Consider the following 21,867-nt stretch of genomic DNA (forward strand, 5'->3'; position numbering starts at 1 on the left):
AATCTAAATCTAAATGTTAAATCTAAATCTAAATGTTAAATCTAAATATTAAATCTAAATATTAAATCTAAATCTAAATGTTAAATCTAAATGTTAAATGTTAAATCTAAATCTAAATGTTAAATCTAAATATTAAATCTAAATCTAAATGTTGAATCTAAATGTTTTGGGTGAAACTAAATATTTAACTAATATGCAAATTCAAAATGCCGGAAGTGGCAAAATAAAAGCTCGAGGTGGTCAGTGTGTGTTTATAGCATGGTTTATAGTGTCAAATAATGAATAAAAACCATCTCATAATAATAACTATAATATAACGATAATAACTTCCTAAAATAATAAACACGTTTGGAGAAACTGTAGAGTATCGTGATGAGAGTAATGACATGACATTCAGTCAAAGTGAGCCCCCTAGTGGCTGGCTATTATGGCTACAGGTCATAAGTCCCGCACTTTTCATAAAAGTGACACTAGCCAACTCTTCAAATACAGTTTCTCCAAACGTGTTTATTATTTTAGGTAGTTATTATCACGATAATCTATGTCCAAGAGTCCATTTCCTCGGATGAGATGGTTTTTATTCGTTATTTGACACTATAAACCATGCTATAAACACACACTGACCACCTCGAGCTTTTATTTTGGCACTTCCTGTTACCGGCATTTTGAATTTGCATATTAGTTAAATATTTAGTTTCAACCCAAACATTTAGATTCAACATTTAGATTTAGATTTAACATTTAGATTTAGATTCAACATTTAGATTTAGATTTAACATTTAGATTTAACATTTATATTTAGATTCAACATTTAGATTTAGATTTAACATTTAGATTTAACATTTAGATTTAACATTTAGATTTAGATTTAACATTTAGATTTAACATTTAGATTTAATATTTAGATTTAACATTTAGATTTAGATTTAACATTTAGATTTAACATTTAGATTTATATTTATATTTAAAATTTAGATTTAGATTTAACATTTAGATTTAGATTTAGCATTTAGATTTAACATTTAACATTTAGGTGTAACATTTAATATTTAGATTTAACTATTTAAAATATCTCTAAGTTGACAAATATTATTGTAAATGTGGTAAAAAGTGACCGTCAAAAATTCATACCAGTTTTTTAAACATTGTTTGAAGCTAAATGTGACAAAATGTTGCTGTTATTTTCAGCGTGAGCCTCTTTACAAACGGCGCCCCATATATAATTGCTAAAAATCTGTTATCCATCTTCATCGAGATCTCTAGCACTAGCACTCCTGTAGAACCAGGACAGTTAATTATGAAAAAAATAGTAACGTAAGCCTAAATGTTTCCAATATATGCTAGGAATATAAAAGCCCCGACATGGAGTGGATAACTGTTAGATATAAAGTAGAAAGATATATAGCGAGAGACAATTACCCCTCAAAAAAGTCAGTAAGAAGATTTCTCTTCCCGACTGCGAGTGGAGGTTTATTTTTCTCCATATTTTAAAAGCTAAAATTAGCTTCACCGGAGCGGCGCCAAACAAACAGTCCTGTCAGTCGACGATGTCATGCGCGCGCACATCGCTCTAGTGGCGGACTGGCGTTAGAGACATGACAACTAGCCTATAAACACACTTAAAGTAAATTATTGTAAATAATCAATTCACGATATTTACTGTATCCTTTGCATGCATTTATTTTGATTTGTCATTATTATTTTTACTAAAATAAAAATATCCGAGGGACCCCCCTAATTCTATTTTTTACTTCTTATGGGGGGTCCCTAATACCTCCGGGATCCGGGATCCCCCCAGCCCCCCCTCAATTCGAGCACTGGTTGTAGCAACGGTTTGCTAGACATCTCAGTTTGAGGAAATATAGCTGTATAAGGACAAGCTGTACATGGACAGCCCGGACCATATGAGCATCTATTATGTCACTCAGACAGAGTCTCTCTGAAGTTGCAGCTCAGTTCTCAGTGATCTGTTAAGTGGGTGTCAGATGTCCAGTGCAGGAAGATCTTTTTTCTTTTTATTTTTTACATTCTCTTGAAGAACAGGTGTAATAATGCCTTAATTGATTTTCCGTTATTTAACTTTATACCACGTGACATAAGCCATTAAATAAAAAAATAATTATTTTAGACAATGCATTGAAGCTATTGATAAAATTGAGTTATCCAGCAACTGTGACCTAGTAACATAAGACACAAAACACTAACATAAACATAGGCCTATATTATATCATAATAATAATAATAAATAATATTAAAAAACACCTCAACGTACACGTTACCTGATTACTTAAAAACTTAAAATTATTAAAGCAATGCATATACTACATAACTTTAATCATATTTTACAGTAAACATATTTTGTTTGCAAATTAAAATAGTTCATACTTTACAAAATTACACGTAAAATTGCATATAGGGTGAATGCAGTTTAGGTTTGATTGTTGTGCTCAGTGGGTTTAAACTTTCAGAGCATGACAATGACCTTTAATTAAAGAGATAGTATAGTATTTCAATGATAAAATAGTTTTGGTTGATGCAATATGACACTGGTGGGTGTGGCCACACCTCAAAGGAGGACTCCCACAAGGTTAGAAAACCCTTTACTTTATATATACCTGGCTTCACAGACAGGTCTTAGGTTGGGCAAGGATTGTAGATAGCTAGATGTTTTTTTTTCTTTTCTTTATTACTCTTGTTAACTATAAGGTCCAGTTCAATTAGGACATTTAAATTGCTTATATAAATGTACCATAAAAAAAATTAAAATAAAAACCTTTACTGGTGTACATCTTGAGACAAAACAATGGCAATGACATATTTTAAGATATGTGCTATTGTTGCTTTCAGTTAAAACAGCTCAAACATGCATTTTAGAAACTAGGTTTAAGCTGTCTGTGAAACCAGCCAATTAGGTTGTTCACCAAATGTAAACAAGTATTATTAAGACAGTGTCCTGTTTTGTTTGTAACTTCAGTTAACAGGGAATAAAATGCAAAGAATAAAATGCTTAAAAATCTTTTTTCTTTTTTTTTTTGTAAGGCGTTCAAATATTGCTGGTCCACTTTGGCTACATGTGTTAGATAAAGTGGGCCAGTGAGATTCAGGTAAAGTGAGCAACCTTTAACCTTCAGTAATTACACTCAAACTCATTAAATAAATTGACATTCACTGGTTATTTTGTAGTTAACATGCATAATCTACTTTTTTGGAAAACAGAAATCAGCATTATGAGTCAGAGATGGAAGAGAGGAAAGAAAGAGCAGAAAAAAAGATGAGGCATTAAGTTCAATCTGGGGTGGAGAAATTATGAGAGGAGCAAAATGTAGATGCAGAATATAAAGCTTTGAAATACGGACACAATATAAACACAATAAATTCAAGTTCATAAGAAAACATAGACAGAAAAAAAGTTTTACAATACCATTTTACATTTCTGAATATTCTGATATTCAGATATCATAATATTTCAGTCGGGGATGGCCCTCTTTACCTGAAAATAATTTTGTCTGGAGTGCATGATCTCAAAATGTTTATTTGTATATAGGCTACCTTGCAAATAACACATTAGCCTATATAAACTGTATTCAAATTTTACATCCTGTTTTCGGTCGAAGTCCATAGTAATCGATTGTCGAGTTCACACGCATAGGTTTAGTCAGGGTTTAGTTACCTATGATCACGCGCGTGAACTCGACAATCGATTACTATGGACTTCGACCGAAAACAGGAAGAAAATTCAGGTATGTGCGCTGGCTGACATAACATCAAATAACATAATTTTTATTAATATCGTTCACATCTACTGCAGTCAGATTCACCCGTGATCACTCTGAAGGAATCACTCACATTATGTGCACTTGTAATGACACATCAAGGATATTAAGAGGCTAAAAGCAGGTTTAAAACTTGCCCCATTGAAGTCAACAGGGTGCAAATTTTAAAAAGAGGATAACACGGTGTTGGCAAGCAACACCGATTTTTGTCGTTGTTCTCTGTATTGACAGCACTCCAAATTTACAAAAAAATGAGCTCAATGTTAAAATTGACCGGAGTTCTCCTTTAAGACCAAAGAAGAAAAAAAAAACATCTAGGTATCTAAATTAGGCTACACGTTTAACAAAGAGTGGCCCGTATTCACCACCCTATTGTCTTTTAAAATATTTAGGTTTATAATTTTCACTTTAATTTTTTTTTTCTTTATTTCTTTCTGTTAATATTTTATAAATGGGAAAAGTGGGGTTGGAAAAATAAACAAAAGTAAAAACATAATAGAAAAGTTATAACTGATTCTCTCTTGCGTTAACATTGAACGGGGGAAAATGTCTTTATTTGTACTTTCCTTATACGGCGAGTCTGTGATTCCCAACTGGCTCTTTATAGCGGAGGAACAAACCATCTAGCATATCAGTTCGTTCTCCCTTAAAAGTAGGCTAAGTCATTTCTTCTTCAAACTTGGGCTGTATTTATGGAATTATTTTTTTCAGGATAGACATGTTTGAAGTGTATAGTCCACGTGAAAGTTTGGCTATTTGTGGTTATTGTTTGGATAACGGTTCTCTCGCAGTGGTTTCTCCTCCTCAGGCTGTGGTGAAGCTGTCAGTGCAGTCAGTGTTCTGAGAGGGAGGGTCAACATGGCGTCGGAGCAGGTCTGTTTTCAATGTGAAATGTACATGTTTTCTACGTTGTGATGCTTTTTCAGCGATTTTCGGCTTCAAACTTCAAAGTATATTAACTTCAAACCTCAAACGATGTCAATAGCGATGTATGTGAATGGGTAACGATCATCTGCGCAATTTATGTCCGGATCTTTTATGGAAAAATTTACTCATTATTGCAGGGTTACATTTGCTTCTAAGTTTGCTCTTGTTATACCGAATGATGATACTTTGTAGCTTTAAAATAAAACCTTTTTCTGTCTAAATACATCATACGGTCTAATTTATTTCTGAGGAACGGGGTGCGTGTCATTTATTTTTAGGCATACATGTAGACAGACGAACTCATATACTGCATTCCTGAGACTGCAGCACTGGTTTCTTATTTAGCTATCACACTGTAATAGCATGAAAGTGTTTATTGTTAACTAATTATATAAGAAGATACATTTCACTGAAAAATGGCTGAAATACTGCAGAACCATATGCCACTTCATAATCTCTTCATTCCAGTATTATTCAATGTAGGCTATGTAATTATTTGCATATTCCCAAACCAGACCACCACATAAGTAGTTCACATGAATTTGACATCACTTGTCACTATTTAGTGCGCTATTCAAAATTAATGTATCTTAAATAGTTCAAAAGGGAAGATTGAAATATATATTTGCTTAAATATTACACTAGTCTATATTATACAGTGGGTATTCAGCATTTAAAGACATAATAAAATATTAAACTGAAATTATATTTATTAAAAAAAATATAGTTTAATAACAAAAATACATTTGTTAGATTTAAAATGATAAAAATAGATATATTGTTATTATATAAAAGAATAATATGTATAATGTTATGTAATAGGTATAATGTTCAAATTAAGATGAAAAAGTATTTTGATACTTTGTGGCTGTCAAACATTAGTGAACATGTTAATATAGTTTATATGACTCTTCTGCTAGGTGAGTGTGAGCTCGAATCCACTAAAAATTTGCTTTGAAAGTAATTGGAAAAGTTTTTTTTTAGATGCATTAGATACATTTTAAATGAGGCCTAAGTATTTTTGGTTCTAAAATAAAAATGTTTACACCCAAACTCAGCAGCACTGACAGCAGAAGCCTAGAAAATATCTTGTTTGCAATCTGTGCAAGTAAAGCTGAATATTGAAGGGGTTCTTGTTGGTGTGAAATTTAATGGTAGACCACTTGTAGCAGTAATGGATTGTCTATTAAATGTGCAGTAACATACAATAATTGTAACATCTAGTCATCCTTTTTTCCTTATATCCACAGGAAATCTCAAATGCCCCAGTGAAGAAATCTATGAGGGAGAAGGCTATCGAGCGCAGATCAGCTAATAAAGAGCACAACAGTAATTTTAAGGCCGGATATGTTCCAATTGAAGAGGAGCGACTCCACAAGACAGGACTGAGGGGTCGCAAGGGCATCATTGCCATTGGCATAGTTATCCTACTCTTTCTGCTTGCGCTCATTAATCTCATTGTGAGTTTATCGGTTGTTTGTTGTGCCTGTGATATTATTAATCTGATAGGATATACTTAAAAACTAGCATCTACTATATTTTTTTATAGCAAAGATGCAATAAATTGATCAAAAGTGACAGCAAAGACATTTATGATGTTACAAAATTGTATTTCAGATAAATGCTGTTTTGAACTTTCTATTCATCAAAGAATCCAGGGGGAAAATGTGTCACAGTTTCGACTAAAATTTTAAGCAGCACAACTGATTTAAAACATTGATGATAAAAAAATGCAAAAAAGGTCTGCACTCTAAAAATATTTAAGGAGATAAAGTTAAAATCTCAGCACCTAATTAGCTGGGAGAGTGCGGTGAGTGTTTTGATTGGAACATTGATAATAAGAAATGTTTCTTGAGCACCAAATCAGCATATTAAAATGATTTCTGAAGGATCATGTGACACTGAAGACTGTAATGATTCTGAAAATTCATCTTCGTCATCCCATTTAAAACAGTTTTTTTAAATTGTAATAATATTCAACAATCTAAAAATTCTCAGTGTTGAATAAATGCGGCCTTGTGAATATGTGAGTCACTTTGTGACTTCTTTCACAACCACTTCAGTTACATCTCTACTACTCACTTGAATACAGAGACACTCATACATTATCACTGTCTGTCTTTTCTAGATAACTCTAGTGATATGGACAGTTATACGGATAGGTCCGGGAGGTTGTGAAAGTATGGAGTTCCACGAGAGCGGCCTGCTACGCTTCAAACAGAAGGCCGATATGGGTGTGGTTCACCCGCTGCACAAGAGCACAGTGGGCGGCAGGAAGGACCAGGACCTCATCATTACTGGCAACAATAACCCAGTCAGTCTGTCAGCATAGTATCTGACTTTCTCCGGGCAAATCTGTATCCTTTAAGTGATTAAATGAGAATGTGTATTAATTTAGGGTTTTTCTGCGTGTTACAGGTGGTGTTCCAGCAAGGCAACACTAAGCTGAGCGTGGAGGAAGATAAAACGTCTATCGTCAGCGACTTGGGCATCTCCTTCACTGACCCCCGCACTCAGACGACGTTCTTTAGCACTGATTTTGACAACCATGAGTTCCACCTGCCCAAAGAGGTCAAGGTTCTCAATGTGAAGAAAGCTTCCACTGAGAGAGTAAGCAACTGTACTCATAGTCCTGACTCATAGGCTTATGAAACCTGAATAATTGAGTTCATTTGAAACAAGTAGATGTACCCAATCACACTGCATACAATGGGACAAATCTTAAAGCCTTGATATGAGATTTATGATCGTCTTAGAGGTGTGTTTGTACAGTGACTCAGTGCCATACTTTGCAGATCACCAGCAATGCATCATCTGACCTCACTATCAAAGGAGACGGTAAGGCCATTATTCGTGGCAACGAGGGAGTTTACATCATGGGCAAAACTGTGGAGTTCAGCATGGGTGGGGACATAGAGCTGAAAGCGGTAAATATTTTAAAATGTCATTACAATTGAAAATAACTGTTGTCTATTTTAATATATTTTAACATGTAATTTATTCCTGTGATGGCAAAGTTGAGTTTTCAGCATCATTACTCCATTCTAATGCTGATTTGGTGCTCTAGAAACATTTCTTATTATTATCAATGTTGAAAACAGTTGAGCTGCTTACTGACCCCAAACCTTTGAAAATTATCATAAATATGAATATGAACATGTAAGTATGAGTTGTATGAATGTTTTTTCTGTTTTGTTTGCAGGAAAACAGCATTATTCTAAATGGCTCAGTGATGTTCAGTCCTTCACGTATACCAAACTCCTCTCTGGGGGGAGACTTGTACTTCAATGAGGGATTGGAGAGGTATAAACTTTGTATGTGTGCAGATGGGACACTGTTCAGAGTGCAGGTCAAATACTCTAACATGGGCTGCCAAACGTCCGACAATCCCTGTGGAGCAGCACACTGATGAAAGTGAGATGAATAGCACTGGAATATACATGCTCATCAACGTTTTCAAATGAAACATAACATTTCGGGTGAACTGCCAAAAGATACACAGATGATAATGTGGGTTTTCTTGTTTTGTTTTTTTAACTGGACAATAATTAGCCTATAATATTAGTTTACTCAATGCAATATACCAAAAATGCACACAATCCGCTCTCACACTCCCACAAGGACAGTTTCTACTACATGCCCATTCAACTTTATTGGAGGTCTAAGAACACACACTCACACACATACCTCTATGATGATAATCGCTCCCTACAACCATAAATCCGGCCGAGCACAAACAGTACCGTTTTCTTTTATGGCAGAGAGCTCCCTGTGCATTATCATTGGCTTACCTCAGTGATTTACACAGTCTTTAAGCTGCCAACTTTCAACCTTCACTGCATGTGCTTTATATATTGTGTTATAGCAGAGTAATTTGAGTCCAGTGATTTTCTGAGCAGTATTATTACACTCTTTTACAATCCCCTCCGGTCATTAATAACCATCAAATGGCCAAATGTTAAAATAGTGTCATAAACCCTGTGTATTGTTTAGTCTGAAAGACTAGATGTACATGGTCCTTTTGGCTTTAGAAGAGGGGATTTAAAGTGGCCAATATTATTTAAAGTGTTAGTTCACCCAAAAATGAAAATTCTGTAATTACTTACCCTCATGTAATTTCAAACCCGTTCATCTTCGGAACAAAAATAATGATCTTTTTGATGAAATCCGAGAGCTTTCTGTCCCCCGTAGAATGCAATGTTATTACCACTTTCAAGGCCCAGAAAGGTAGTAAAGACATCGTTAAAATAGTCCATGTGACTATAGTGATTCAACCTTGATGTTATTGAGGCGAGGAGAATACCTTTTGTGCGCAAAAAAAAAAAAAAAAAAAAATAGACTTTATTCAACAATGTCTTCTTTTAACATTGTAAACACAGGTTTTATGTCAAAACACCGGCTCAGTGTTGGCGGGATCTTGCGTCAGCATCACACACGTTCTCTTCACAGAAGAGAAGAAATTGTTAGATAAAATCATTACGTTTATTGCGCAAACAAACTTTTTTTCATTTCTTTGTAACAATCTCTATCTTCACTGAAGCAGGATCAGAACAGCCACATCTTATGTAACTAACACTGTAAGCCTGATCCTGAAACAGTGGTTAGTGACACATCAATTCTGGTACATATTTTCAAGGTTTGTATTATAGTGCCATTCTTAGTGTGCCATGGACTAATGACATGTTCAGAGGTGTGTACCATCTAATATCTTTTGATAAGATAATAACAGGAAACTTCTGTGATTATATATTCGAGTTATCCAAGTGTGATATTTTGTGCAATATAACCTTTTGGCCTGGTTTTTCTGGGTACATGTGTGGTATTTATTGTTGTTTTTGAATACAGTATTATTGTGATGTCCAAGCTCTGTGCTTAAGAGACTAATTGTCAGATGTCAGACTTTCTTTTCAACCCTGCAATGAATTACGCTAGTCTGAAACCATCTGAACTGTGGTTTTAGTTCAAATCACAAGTATTCTGATTGGGAAAATCAATGCTTTCACATTGCAATGTTTTTGTTAATAAATGCAAAAGCAGGTTTTGATTGAAAAGAGATGTCTGTTGTCATTGTTTGTACTGTTACATGAACAATCTCAGTGTTAACAAATATTAAGTATGGTCATGCAGTGACTGAGTTAAGGGATTCATTTACTTTTCAATTATTAATTTTGGTTAATGATCTGGTGGAAATTAAATTCACTAATATATCAATCCATATACATATTTATGTAAAACACCTGTTTATTCTTATTTATTAAATAGGAAATCTTTTTATAGTTTTTGTTATATTTTATTTGTTTGATTTTTTTTTAATGCCTTTAAAATACTTGGGAGGGAACAAACCTGAGTAAGACATTAACTCAGGCAAGTGAGTGATTGCAGAACTATTGTTGTGTGTGTGTTTCTGGTGCCATAATGCTATTCAGACTTTGATCTCAGGGAAGTTGGAGTTAAAGTCAAAGAATTTCTCAGTCAAGTCTCAGTGTTTTGTTGGAAATTATCCGGCTACAGTCAGATTGTCCGAGCCGAGTGGAGCATCGATACTCTAAAAAGGTTAGTTTTAAATAAACCTTCACAATTTTTCATACAGTGTATCTGTGATTTGTGTAAAAGTTATACTTTAATTTTACCTTAAGCTTAGTTAGGCAAGTAAACGATTGGTGTTTAATAATTTAGACTTGAACTGTGTGTGTGTGTGTGTGTGTGTGTGTGTGTGTGTACATATAATTTATTTTAACGTTTCTGTGGTGCAGCAATGGATTTCATGAGAGATCATTTTTTCAGCTTTCATCCTATATCTTTTTGTTGTTGTTTGTTTCTCTATATTGTACCATACAAATGTGAGTATGCCATTTCCTGTCATCATTTTAGATCCATCATTTGTTGTGTTTATATTTTTCAGGGCTGACTATAATGTCAGCATACAGGTCAGTGCTTGGTGTGGCAGTGCTGCTTCTCCACCTCTGGGGGACACACTCCTTCCCCACCTCTGCCTGTCCTGTTCCCTGCCTGTGCCAGCAAGGTCCTCTCCTGAACTGCTCTTCTTTAGGCCTGACTACAATTCCCACACGCATTCCAGCAACTGCGGTTTCCTTGAACCTATCCAATAATGCCCTGCGTTCTCTGGCTCCTCTCAGCTTTGGTCAAGTGAAATTGATGGGACTTCTGCACCTTTGGGTGGGAAGTAATGCTCTGGAGAGCCTGTCTTTGATTTTGAAGAAAGGCCGGTCAGGCACTAGGAGACTGTCAAGTGGAGAACAGGAATGTACATCCTGGGCATCTGACCTTCAGTTGCTGTCTGCAGAAAGAAACCATCTGAAACATCTACCAAAGGGTACGTGCATGCAGCAAGAGTATGCATATGATACACACAGCATTAGTAATTTATACTGTAAAAAACATCTCTGCTCTTCATTGTCCTGAAAAACATTTAAATTATAAAGGAAATCAAGGTGACTTAATTGGTCACATTACTATAATGATGACATTCCCATCCTTAGTGTTAATTCGTGTGATGGGAAACAATAAAATAAATTCTAAAATGAATCATGCCATTTAAATCCTTGCTGTTAAGGAATCATTTATTTATTCATTTTTAATCATTAAATAATGAGAACTACTACAAACATTGAAACTAATACTTAAATAATTAGATCTCTGTACTATTTAATCTGTGACATTCATAAAACCCACACACTCTCCGCCCAGGTATAAATGACTGCATCGTCAGTGGAACTTTGATCTGTTGCGATTACACACTCTCTTCTGACCTGTTAGATTCCATTTAAACCAGTCCACCCTCGGGATGAAGTGAAAAGAAATCACCTATCATCTAGTCACAAGGGTTGGGCGCTGGCATTCCAGTGCCTCATAACGGGCTATAAAAGGGTAATAATAGTCTAAACATTCCAGAGAGTGAATTTTATTAGGGCCTTGTATTTTGACCAACCTTCACATTAACTCTAACATGGGATTCTAGTCTGTCCAAAGGTGTCTTAAAGCCTTTGCGTACTTGCGCTATGCCATTTTGTAGTGTACATAGTGTGAGTAGTGTATTCACAAAAAAAGTGTACTTCAAATACATAAAAAATAAAGTATGGCCCTGTCCCAAATGGCACACTTCATATGCACTTACAATATTGTTCTTTCATGTGTTTCACACCGCCACCGGCGAGAGCGTCAAAGTGGCCAGAAGTCATTCATTTTCAATGTGAGCCGGCGGCAAGCTCCGGCGAGGGCGGCGCGTCTTGGACGGTGAGGGTGGCGAGGAGAGTTGAAGTCAGGTCAACTTTATGGTAATGAGCTATGACGCGCTCCGGCAGCAACCAATCGGAATGTAGAAGTCCTCCGCTTGAGAGGATTCCAGAGAACGCAGTCAAGTTAACTTTAGTTCCGACCACATAGTTCCCAAGCAAAATAGAGAGGTTGATCATGTGAATTTGATAAGAAGGCACGCAACACTATTTATATGCAACATTTTCACGCTAGAACCCTTGTTTTTCAACGGGAATGCATATTAGATTAGCACTTAACCATGAACACAAAAGCCGCATTACACAAATGGCTTTTAATTGGTTTATTCCGTTAGCAAACATGTCGCTATAATTGTTAAGTTCTTTCCATCGATCAATTTCTTACTGTCATGTTTAAAATATTCCATGAGGTTAACTTATACCCTACTTAGTCAGTCTGCACAAATATCGATCAACTTGCTTGTTTGCTTTGCGGCCCCTTTAAATAAAGTTTACAAAAAGACCAAGCATTCGATCTACGTCAGAGCGTCTACCGTCTACGAATCTTTCAACGGTCAATGAGATCGTAGAGTGTCCCATTTGTCATTTTTGGTTTCAGAAGGGTGCCCCCTTTGCAGTCGATGTGCACTTTTGCCGAGCCCACACTGAAGCGAGCTCCAAAGCAGACTTCTTCACGACAGTCAAAGTGCCGTTATGTCAAGAAAGCGTAGACTCGTAGGAATACTACGAGTGTTTAGGGTGCCATTTGTGACAGGGCCTAGGTTGAACACTTCATGCACTCAACTGTCGCAGCTTTCCTCGCGCAGGGGCTATCAGCCAGCTGCTGGATGGCAAAATAATTGTATAAAATTGATAAATTAGGCGGTAGCTTAAATAGTGTATAGCATATCATTTGGAACACAACTATAATTTTATCAATTTATTTACATTTATTATTACATTTAATCAATCTATTTTGTTAAAATGTCTGAAGCATAGGACATTTAACTGGGGATCTTAGATAATGTTTATATTAAATTAGGGACCAGAAAGCCAATTCAAACACGTTTTAAATATGGTCTCGAGGTTTGTCTTAAATTTTGTATCCAGTGCTATTCTAAAGGGAATAGCTTAATATTTCTTTTCATTTCATTTCTGAAATCCAGGATGTGATTGTCAGTGTTGATAGCCACTACAGCAATTTCAGCAAGGTTTTAATGCTTCTGTGTCTGCTTTGAAACTCATCGTTTGTTTGAAATCTAAATGGACTTGGTAAACAAAGACCAAGAATCAGGTTTTAAATTGTTGCCTTAGCCTTAGCAGATGCCAGTCCGGGAAGCTTGTAAGCAGCACTGTGAATTAGATGATGGTGCCTCAATGTTTTTCACCTCTTTGTGATTCAGGGCACAGTCTCAATGTTTCTCTCTGATAAACTCGTTCAACAGACCCTCGCTTCAGCTCAGTAGTCAACACGGTTCTTAAAATAGGCAAGATAATTCTCCATTTCTCTTCTCTGACAGACATACCTGAGCCCTTGTAAGCCTTCCACTCTGAATTAACTCAATTCTTGACATGTTTAAGTATATTTGGGATGTACTTGTTTCACATACTGTACATCTAAAAAATTTAAAGTGCTTCAGTCATAGATATTAAGACAAAAAAAATTGCCACAAAGATGCAAATTCTATTTACTAATACTTAGCATACTATTACCAACAACTTGATGGTGATGTCCTGAAGGTGTCCAAGAAGTGTTGCTGCAAAAGCCTCAACTAGAACAAGTGGTGATTCACATAGTGCTCACGTGGTGTGCAGTACTATGTTAGGTGTTGTTATGGACAGATATTGACACAAACAGATGCTTATGTTTGTGGTGTCATGGACAGCTGAAACATTTTTTTTTATAACTATTACAACGTTTGGCTTTTATAACTCAAAACAACTGAAGAATGTCTGACTTTGCAATTTAATAAAACTCTGTACCTCAAAGAATACATTTATATTTAACTAAAAAGTTTATCAGTGCATGGTTGTTAATCATTGCCTTTTGCTCCAATATCCATTTCTCCTCCAGGGCTGGGCTGCATGAAGTCCCTGCAGATTCTTCAGCTGTCTTATAACCAGATATCTAAGATAGGTCTTACTGACCTGGACAACTGCAGTTATCTGAAAGAGCTACATCTCCAGCATAACAGCATCACAAGCATTCACCCAGATGCTTTTGTAGACCTAAAACAGCTGCAGGTAACATCTCAAATATTTAGCTTATTTGTGTAATATTTTAATACTGGTCAGATGTTTTTTTTTTTTTTTTATCCTAGCGGAATATCATCATAAGAGTGTGTCTTATGTTTGGTCCAGTATGCTCCACTCTTTTGACAGACTGTAGTTCAATCAGTAAATCAACAAATTTAGCCCAGTGTGCATTAAAACTTGGGAAACATTTTCATTGACTCACTAATTCCATCCAGGTCCTTGATCTGAGCTATAATCTGCTGGTCACCATTCCTGTCCCTGCCTACCAGTCACTGCGGTACCTGAATGCCTTGGTCGATGTCTCCTTCAACAGATGGAAGTGTGACTGCAACTTGCAGACCTTGAGAAGATGGTTAAGCTTTGATCATGAATTGGGTAATGTTTCCTGGCAAGTGGTGTGTGCCTCTCCACCGCATCATGCTGGAAAAGATCTGCTTCACCTGAAGGACTCAGAGCTCACTTGTCCAACACATGAATACAGCACATCTGGTCACCATCATAACATGATTGTCTATGAGGGGATGAAGATATCAATTCCTTGCAGCAATGACAGTAAAGGTGCTACTTCTGTATTTTAAATTATAAAACCACAGTCCAATTTACTATTTTAATTCATCATTTTTAAATATTTTATTTTACCGTTATTTAAGTAACTCCTAAAACCTGCATGTAAACAATGTAAATGTTAATCTACCTATGGTGATAAAGTTCACTTTTTATTCTAGATATTATGCAGGTTCATTGGTGGACTCCACAGGGCCAAGCCACAAATAACCAACCAGAACTACTAATTAAGGACATCACAGAGCAGCATGCAGGACTTTATATATGCATTTCAGGTGCCCGAGGGGAGCACATATCAGTATTTGATCTACAGGTCTACAAAAAACACAGTGGCTCAAGACCACGTAGGGAAGCAGCAATTATCTTGGATGAGCAAGAAAATGTTAACTTTCCAAGAAATGATCCAGTTATACGGCAAGGGACAAGGACCCAGTCAGAATTTGTTCTTGCTGTCTGCCTGTCTGTCATTATTACATTCATTTTAGCCTTTATCCTTGGTGTTTTTTTGAGACCACTGTTAGACAAGTTATGGAGGAGAATACGATCCAAGAGACAATCTTCACCACCACCACCACCACCAACAACCTCCTCAACTGGACCCCAGCCATATGTGAATGAGGGGTACTCTGATGTAGAATACCAAGAACAAGAAGTGAGAGTGGGTTCAAGAGTTACATTTGGTGGAATCACAGTTGAAGATCAAGTGCCTTACTATGTCACTGTAGAGGATGACCACGCAGATGGCTCCTCTGAGAGCAACACAGAACCTGATACTCTTTATGAGGAAATTGAAAAAAAGAAATCCTCAATAACTGGTGGGAAACAGCAGGCCTTTGATGTGGAGAATCATAGAGGAAGAGCAGTCAGCAGTAGTAGCAGCTCACTTCAGGAAGGCGAAGTAAATGCTTTAGTCACAAATGGTAAGAAACTGCTGCCCATTGCAACCGAAGACATGCCAAAATCCATGGACTTTGAGCCAATTCCAGATGCAAATGATATCATCCAGTTAAAAAGAAGGGGCAGTTCTTCAGCATCATCTCACTCAAGTCAGGAAGATAACTTTTCAAGAGAATTAAGGGAATCAAGTGTTGACCCTCCTCCTGTCACTATACCTGCAAACAAAAATAGAAAGAACAGAATTCCAGGATTTACTACAGAGCCATTTTCAGAATGGTCATCAAGGCTGACAGAACAGAATGTTGATGATTTGGACCCAGAGTTGTGGAATGACAGTGGGGAGAGCTTTTCTTTCACTGAGGGCTCTGATAGGTCAAGTATCCGGGACCTCTCCAGCTCTGCTTTGGGACACCCATTGAAGGACGATGACACATGGAGGCAAGGCAAAGTAGAATCACCTTCAGACAAAATAAAATTTGATTCAGAGGTATTTGATCTTGACAAACCATTTGTTAAAGAAGTTCTTGTTGATGATGTAAAGCAGTTTGAGCTCTCTGACATAGAAAGCCTGTCTAATTCAAGTGACAGTGATGAAAGTGTTGGTGGACCAAACCATTATATTGTAAACAAAGAGTTAGAAGAATCAGAAATCATTGATGAATCAGACACAGAGAACGGTGCAAACTTGGACACTTTAAACAGATTCGGCACTCCTGAAGATGTCACATTTAATGAAAGAATGCCTAGTGCTGGCATTCTAATAAAACAAGAGACTATCACTTTGGAGCCTTCGGACATACATTTGACTTTTACTCGCGGAGACAGTGTTGATGATGATGAGGGTATGCCTATTGATGATTCACAGGGGAATTATGAGTATATAAACAAATCAGACAAATTTGCAATATCTTTAGATGTGGGTCCTGTTACAGTGCCAAAGGTTAAGAGATATGTTGAATTTAAACAGTCCAAACCTCATTTTGGACGCCCAACTCTGCCATCATTATCGGAGATGGAGGTAAAATCTGAAGCGAACATTGATGCATCCTCTGGAGATAACAGAAGCTTAAGTCAAATAAAGGTGTCTCCTGATAAAATTCAAAAAGTGAAGAGATACATTCACTTCAAACAGCCTGAACCTCATCCCCCAACTTTGTCATCATCACCTTCCTTAGCCAAAAAAGATGCTATGATGGAAGCTAAAAGTTATAGTTCATCCTCAGAAGATGATGCTCAACTGACAACTAAGGATGACAATTTCTTCAGGACAATGGATGTATCTTCTGATGAATTTTCAAAAGTAAAAAGATACATTTCATTTAAACAGTTTGACTCTTCTTCCCCAACACTGTCAATATCCAGACCTTCAACTAATATTGTGAGCACAACTGAGGCAACAATACAGCTCAGCACTTCACCAAAAGATGCAAGTCAAGACATAAAGAAATACATGCATTTTAAGCAGCATGAACACCATTCCTCATCTCTGCCATCATCACCTACCTCAAGCAGGAAAGGTTTATCAGGGAAAAAGACTAAATACAAAAAACGATATGATCAATCATACTATGGGAGTCATGAGAGCCTTCCACTATACCATGTCCATCCTGTCTATAGATCAAGTATAAACAGACTGAACAGGGGCTATGATACTGATAGATCAATTTCCAGTGAAGATGAAGATCAATTTATGGAGTACCCAAGAAAATTAGAGATTACAATACCACCTGAGATAAACAGAGGATCCATCACATCAGATAAAAATACAGACAAAGTCCTCAACATTGACTTTGATAACTCCTCTAGCAGCACAGATGTATTTGGGAAGAAACATTCTAAAGGTCTAATGAGACTAAGAGCATTAAGTGCACGACTGTTCAACAGACAAGAAAATGAAACGGATGAGAGGAGGTCACCAACTGATTGGGATGTTGGAAGAACCAGTGGTGTCTCTATTAACAAGCCGAGAAAGTTAACTAAGGAACAAACCACTAATGAAGACAGTCTATTCGGAAGGAGTTTATCCCTTGATCACTTACCAAAAGTGAAGAGATACCTTCAGTTCTCGCACTCTGATTCCTATCTTCAAGCCCAATTACCATCTTTACCACCAACCACTGGGGTAGTCACACCTGACTTTATAGCGACAACTGAGTCCAGGAGATCCAGTTTCTCATCTGAGGATGATGTCAAACAAACCATTGAAGATGAAAAATTTGTTAGACAAGTGGATGTATCTTATGATGGACTTCCAAAAGTAAAAAGATACATTCAATTCTCACACACTGAACTTTACTCGAAAACACTGCCCTTGAACAAACAAAGTATCTCAACTGAACAAGTGGCAAAACCTGAATCAAGGAGGCAAAGTACGTCTTCTGAAGATGATATCAAACCTACAACTAATGAAGACAAATTCTTCAGAAAGATAGGCGTTTCTCTCGATACAGTGCCACATGTTAAGAGATACATTCAATTCAGTCAGCCTAAACCTTACTCTCCAACTCTAACATCCTTACCGGTTTCAACCAAGAGACCTGTGGTGGCAGCGGAGACAAGTTCAAGCACATCTGACAAGTCAGATGACAGATCTAATGCTACAGGAACATTTTTGGGGGGCCAAATAGGTTTTAATGCAGTACCAAAAGTTAAGCGGTATGTTCAATTTACACAGTCCAAACCACGTTCTCCAACTCCGTCATCAGCTTCATCCTCTTCTACAAAAGTTACACCTAAGATAGAAGTGAAAACTGAAGCTAAAATAGACAGATCCTCTGGAGACCAGAGTTACTTAACGCAAATAGAGGAATCTCCTGAAAATATAAAAAAAGTGAAAAGATACATTCAATTCAAGCAGTCTGAACCTCATACCCCAACTCAGCCATCACATTCTTTAACCAAGAAAGATGCTATAATGGAAACAGGGAGATATAGTTCATCCTCAAAAGATGATGTTCAACCGACAACCAACGAAGACAATTTCTTCAGGAAAATAGGTGCATCTTTTGATGGAGTTTCAAAAGTAAAAGGATACATCACATTTAAACAGTCTGATCCCTCTTCAGATACACTGCATGTCACACCTGAGGTGAAAACCAAATCAAAAGCAAGGAGATCAAGCACTTCTTCGGAGGATGATGTCAAACTAACTGCTGAGGAAGACTATGTCTTTGGACAAACAGGAGCATCTCTTGATAGAGTGCCAAGAGTTAAGAGATACATTCAATTCACACATCCTGAAAGTCAAACTCCTGTGCAGACAACAACTGGTCTTTTATCTGAAAGAGTCAACGTATCTGTGGTAGCTAAAGAAACAAGGAGATGGAGCACTTCATCTGAAGAAGATGTTAAACCATCTGCTAAAGAAGATAATATCATTGGGGAAACAGGTGAATACCTTGCCGAAATCCCCAAAGTAAAAAGGTACATTAAGTTCACACAGTCTGAACCTTATTCCTCAGATCTGTCACCATTTCCTCCAAGCACAGTAAAATCCATTAAGGTGACAGAAACTGAATTGAGACAACCAGCCACCAGAGAGAGCACTTCATCTGAGGATGATGCTCAGGAAGACAATGTTTTTGCACAAATAGGAGTATCTCTAGATCGAGTACCAAAAGTTAATAGATACATTCAATTCACACATCCTGAAAGTCAATCCCTTGCTCGGTCAGCTGTCTCAGCTGAAAGAGCTGGAATATCTCGGGTAGATCAAGATACAAGGAGATCAATCACTTCATCTGAGGAAGATGTCACACTAACTGCTAAGGAAGACAATGTCATTGGACATACTGGAGCATCTCTTGGCAAAATACCAAAGGTTAAGCGATATATTCGATTCACAAAGCATGAAAGTGAACCTCCTGTTCAGACAACAACCGCTCTCTTATCTGATAGAATATCTGGGGGGTTTCAAAAAACAAGAAGATCAAGCACTTCATCTGAAGTTGATGATAAGCCATCTCATGATAATAATGTCACTGTAGAAAGAGGTGCATCTTTTGACAAAATCCCAAAAGTAAAGAGATACATTAAGTTCACACCATTTGAACCTTCCCAGGGTCTTGCACCATTTCCTCTTCCAAGCACTGTAAAGTCCATGAAGGTGACAGAAACAGAATCAAGAGGATCTAGTACCTTAGTTGAAGATAATGCACAACCATCTCCTAAGGAGAACATAAAGGAAGACAAAGTCTTTGGGCAAACAGAAGCACGTCTTGACAGAGTACCAAGAGTTAAGAGATATATTCAATTTATAAATCAATCCCCTGAGCAGTCAACAACTGCTTTATCAGCTGAAAGAGTTGGAATATCTGAGGTCATTTCAGAAATAAGGAGATTAAGCATTTCATCTGTGGATGATGACACATTAATTGCTAAGGAAGACTATTTTGGTGGACATACAGGAGCACATTTTGATAAAATTCCAAAAGTTAAGCGATACATTCATTTCACACATCCTGAAAGTCAATCTCCTGTTCAGGCAACAACTGCTCTCTCAGCTGAAAGAATCGATGTATCTGTGGTTGCCAAAGAAACAAGGAGACCAAGCACTTCATCTGAAGATGATGTTAAACCATTCACTGGAGAAAAAAGTGAAAATCTTGACAATATCCCAAAAGTAAATAGGTACATTGAGTTCACACAATATGAACCTTATTCCTCAGCCCAGTCACAACTTCCTTCTTCAAATGTTGTTAAATCCATAAAGGTGACAGCAACAGAATTAGAGGGATCCAGCACATCAACTGAAGATGATGTACAACCAGCTACTAATGGAAACAAAGCAGAATCAATGACACACAGCACTTCATCTGATAATCTTGACAGAATACCAAGAGTTAAGAGATACATTCACTTCATACCTGCTGAAAGTCAATATCCTGCTGTCTTAACTGAAAGAGTTGGAATATCTGGGGTAACTCAAGAAACAAGGATATCAAGCACTTCATCTAAATATGTTAAACCATCTTCAACTGATTATAATATCATTGGAGAAACAGACAAATCTTTTGGCAGTATCCCAAAAGTAAAGAAGTACATTCAGTTCACACAATCAGAACCTCATTCCTCGGCTGTTTCATCATTTCTTAGTTCAAACACTGTAAAATCCATAAATATAGGGGAAGTACAAGAAAAAAAGAAATACAGACCTTCATATGACGATGTTAAACAAAGAGGAAATCATGACAATTTCTTTCAAGAAATTGGTATATCTCTTGACAAAATCCCAAAGTTAAAGAGGTACGTTACATTCACAAAGAGTGAACCTACTTCAACCAAATTAATGAAAAAAGATTTAACACCTACAATGAATGCAGACCTAGAAATCTCATGGCCCGGTTTATCATCTGAGGGGTCACCTCCTGTCTCTATGAAAAAAGGGTCTGCATTGATAATAAAGACTGCATCTGAATCACGGATGTCTAGCTTTAGTTTCAAGGACAACATTATGACAAGAGAGTCTATGGACTCCTTGTCTATAGACAAACAATCTGTAGGACATCAGGTTATGGATGTAAAACCACCACAAGATGAATTACCAGCAGTTCCACAGACATCCCCACCTTCATTGGAACAGGAGGATGCAAGAGAATATCTCAGAGAAAATTCCGAAGTCCTTCAAAGGCAAGAACGCAGACGATTACTGCAGCAAAGAAGAGCGGAAATGGACAAGTTCAACGTTGCATCCCTTTCCTCCATGCAACAAGAGGGCAACCAGCAGGACAAATCCCCTAAAGATTATGGAGCGACACAGTTACAAACAGAACAAACATACAGCAGTATCTCTACAAGAAACACAGCCACTTCCAGCCACACAGAAGGAGCTGAAGCCCCAGTTTTACGGGGCCTTAAAACTAAGAATATCTCAACTCAAAAGGAATTTTTAATTTAGATAAAGAGTTCATTTTGACTTGTCAAACAAACAATATTGCACAAATCTGACCTGATACTTTTAAAATCTCAGCTTTGAGGATGGGGATTTGCTTTTTAGTTAGTATTGTAAATGCTGTAATATAATTATGAGCATAACCTAAACTTCTTTCAGTATTTCATAAAAAATTTTAATTGAAACAATGTATGACTGTAAATAAGAATGTGTATTGTATAAGATCATAAACATTGTGTTGATTTTATGAGTCATGATATGCAGTAGTAAAAAAAAAAAAATCCAGAGGGTATTAATTACACACAATGACAGCGGGAGGCCACCAGGA

General features: G+C 36.8%; 2 protein-coding genes across 2 annotated transcripts; both read left to right on the top strand.

Moving 5' to 3' along the window:
• Nucleotides 1–4,376: 4,376 nt before the first annotated feature.
• Nucleotides 4,377–9,747, top strand: sgcb (sarcoglycan, beta (dystrophin-associated glycoprotein)). Its single transcript, XM_081378477.1, has 6 exons — nt 4,377–4,646; nt 5,951–6,160; nt 6,829–7,014; nt 7,119–7,310; nt 7,496–7,627; nt 7,903–9,747. Exons 1-6 carry the CDS (start codon nt 4,632–4,634, stop codon nt 8,107–8,109), a joined length of 942 nt encoding a protein of 313 aa, XP_081234603.1. The 5' UTR covers nt 4,377–4,631; the 3' UTR covers nt 8,110–9,747.
• Nucleotides 9,748–10,135: 388 nt separating this feature from the next.
• On the top strand, nt 10,136–21,796 carry lrrc66 (leucine rich repeat containing 66). The gene is made up of 5 exons (XM_081378476.1): nt 10,136–10,253; nt 10,603–11,034; nt 14,007–14,176; nt 14,404–14,746; nt 14,914–21,796. The coding sequence occupies exons 2-5, from the start codon at nt 10,614–10,616 to the stop codon at nt 21,543–21,545; spliced, it is 7,566 nt and encodes a 2,521-aa protein (XP_081234602.1). The 5' UTR covers nt 10,136–10,253; nt 10,603–10,613; the 3' UTR covers nt 21,546–21,796.
• Nucleotides 21,797–21,867: the final 71 nt, after the last annotated feature.

Source organism: Scardinius erythrophthalmus, assembly GCF_964197995.2.
Source record: "Scardinius erythrophthalmus genome assembly, chromosome: 11".
Classification (NCBI taxonomy): domain Eukaryota; kingdom Metazoa; phylum Chordata; class Actinopteri; order Cypriniformes; family Leuciscidae; genus Scardinius; species Scardinius erythrophthalmus.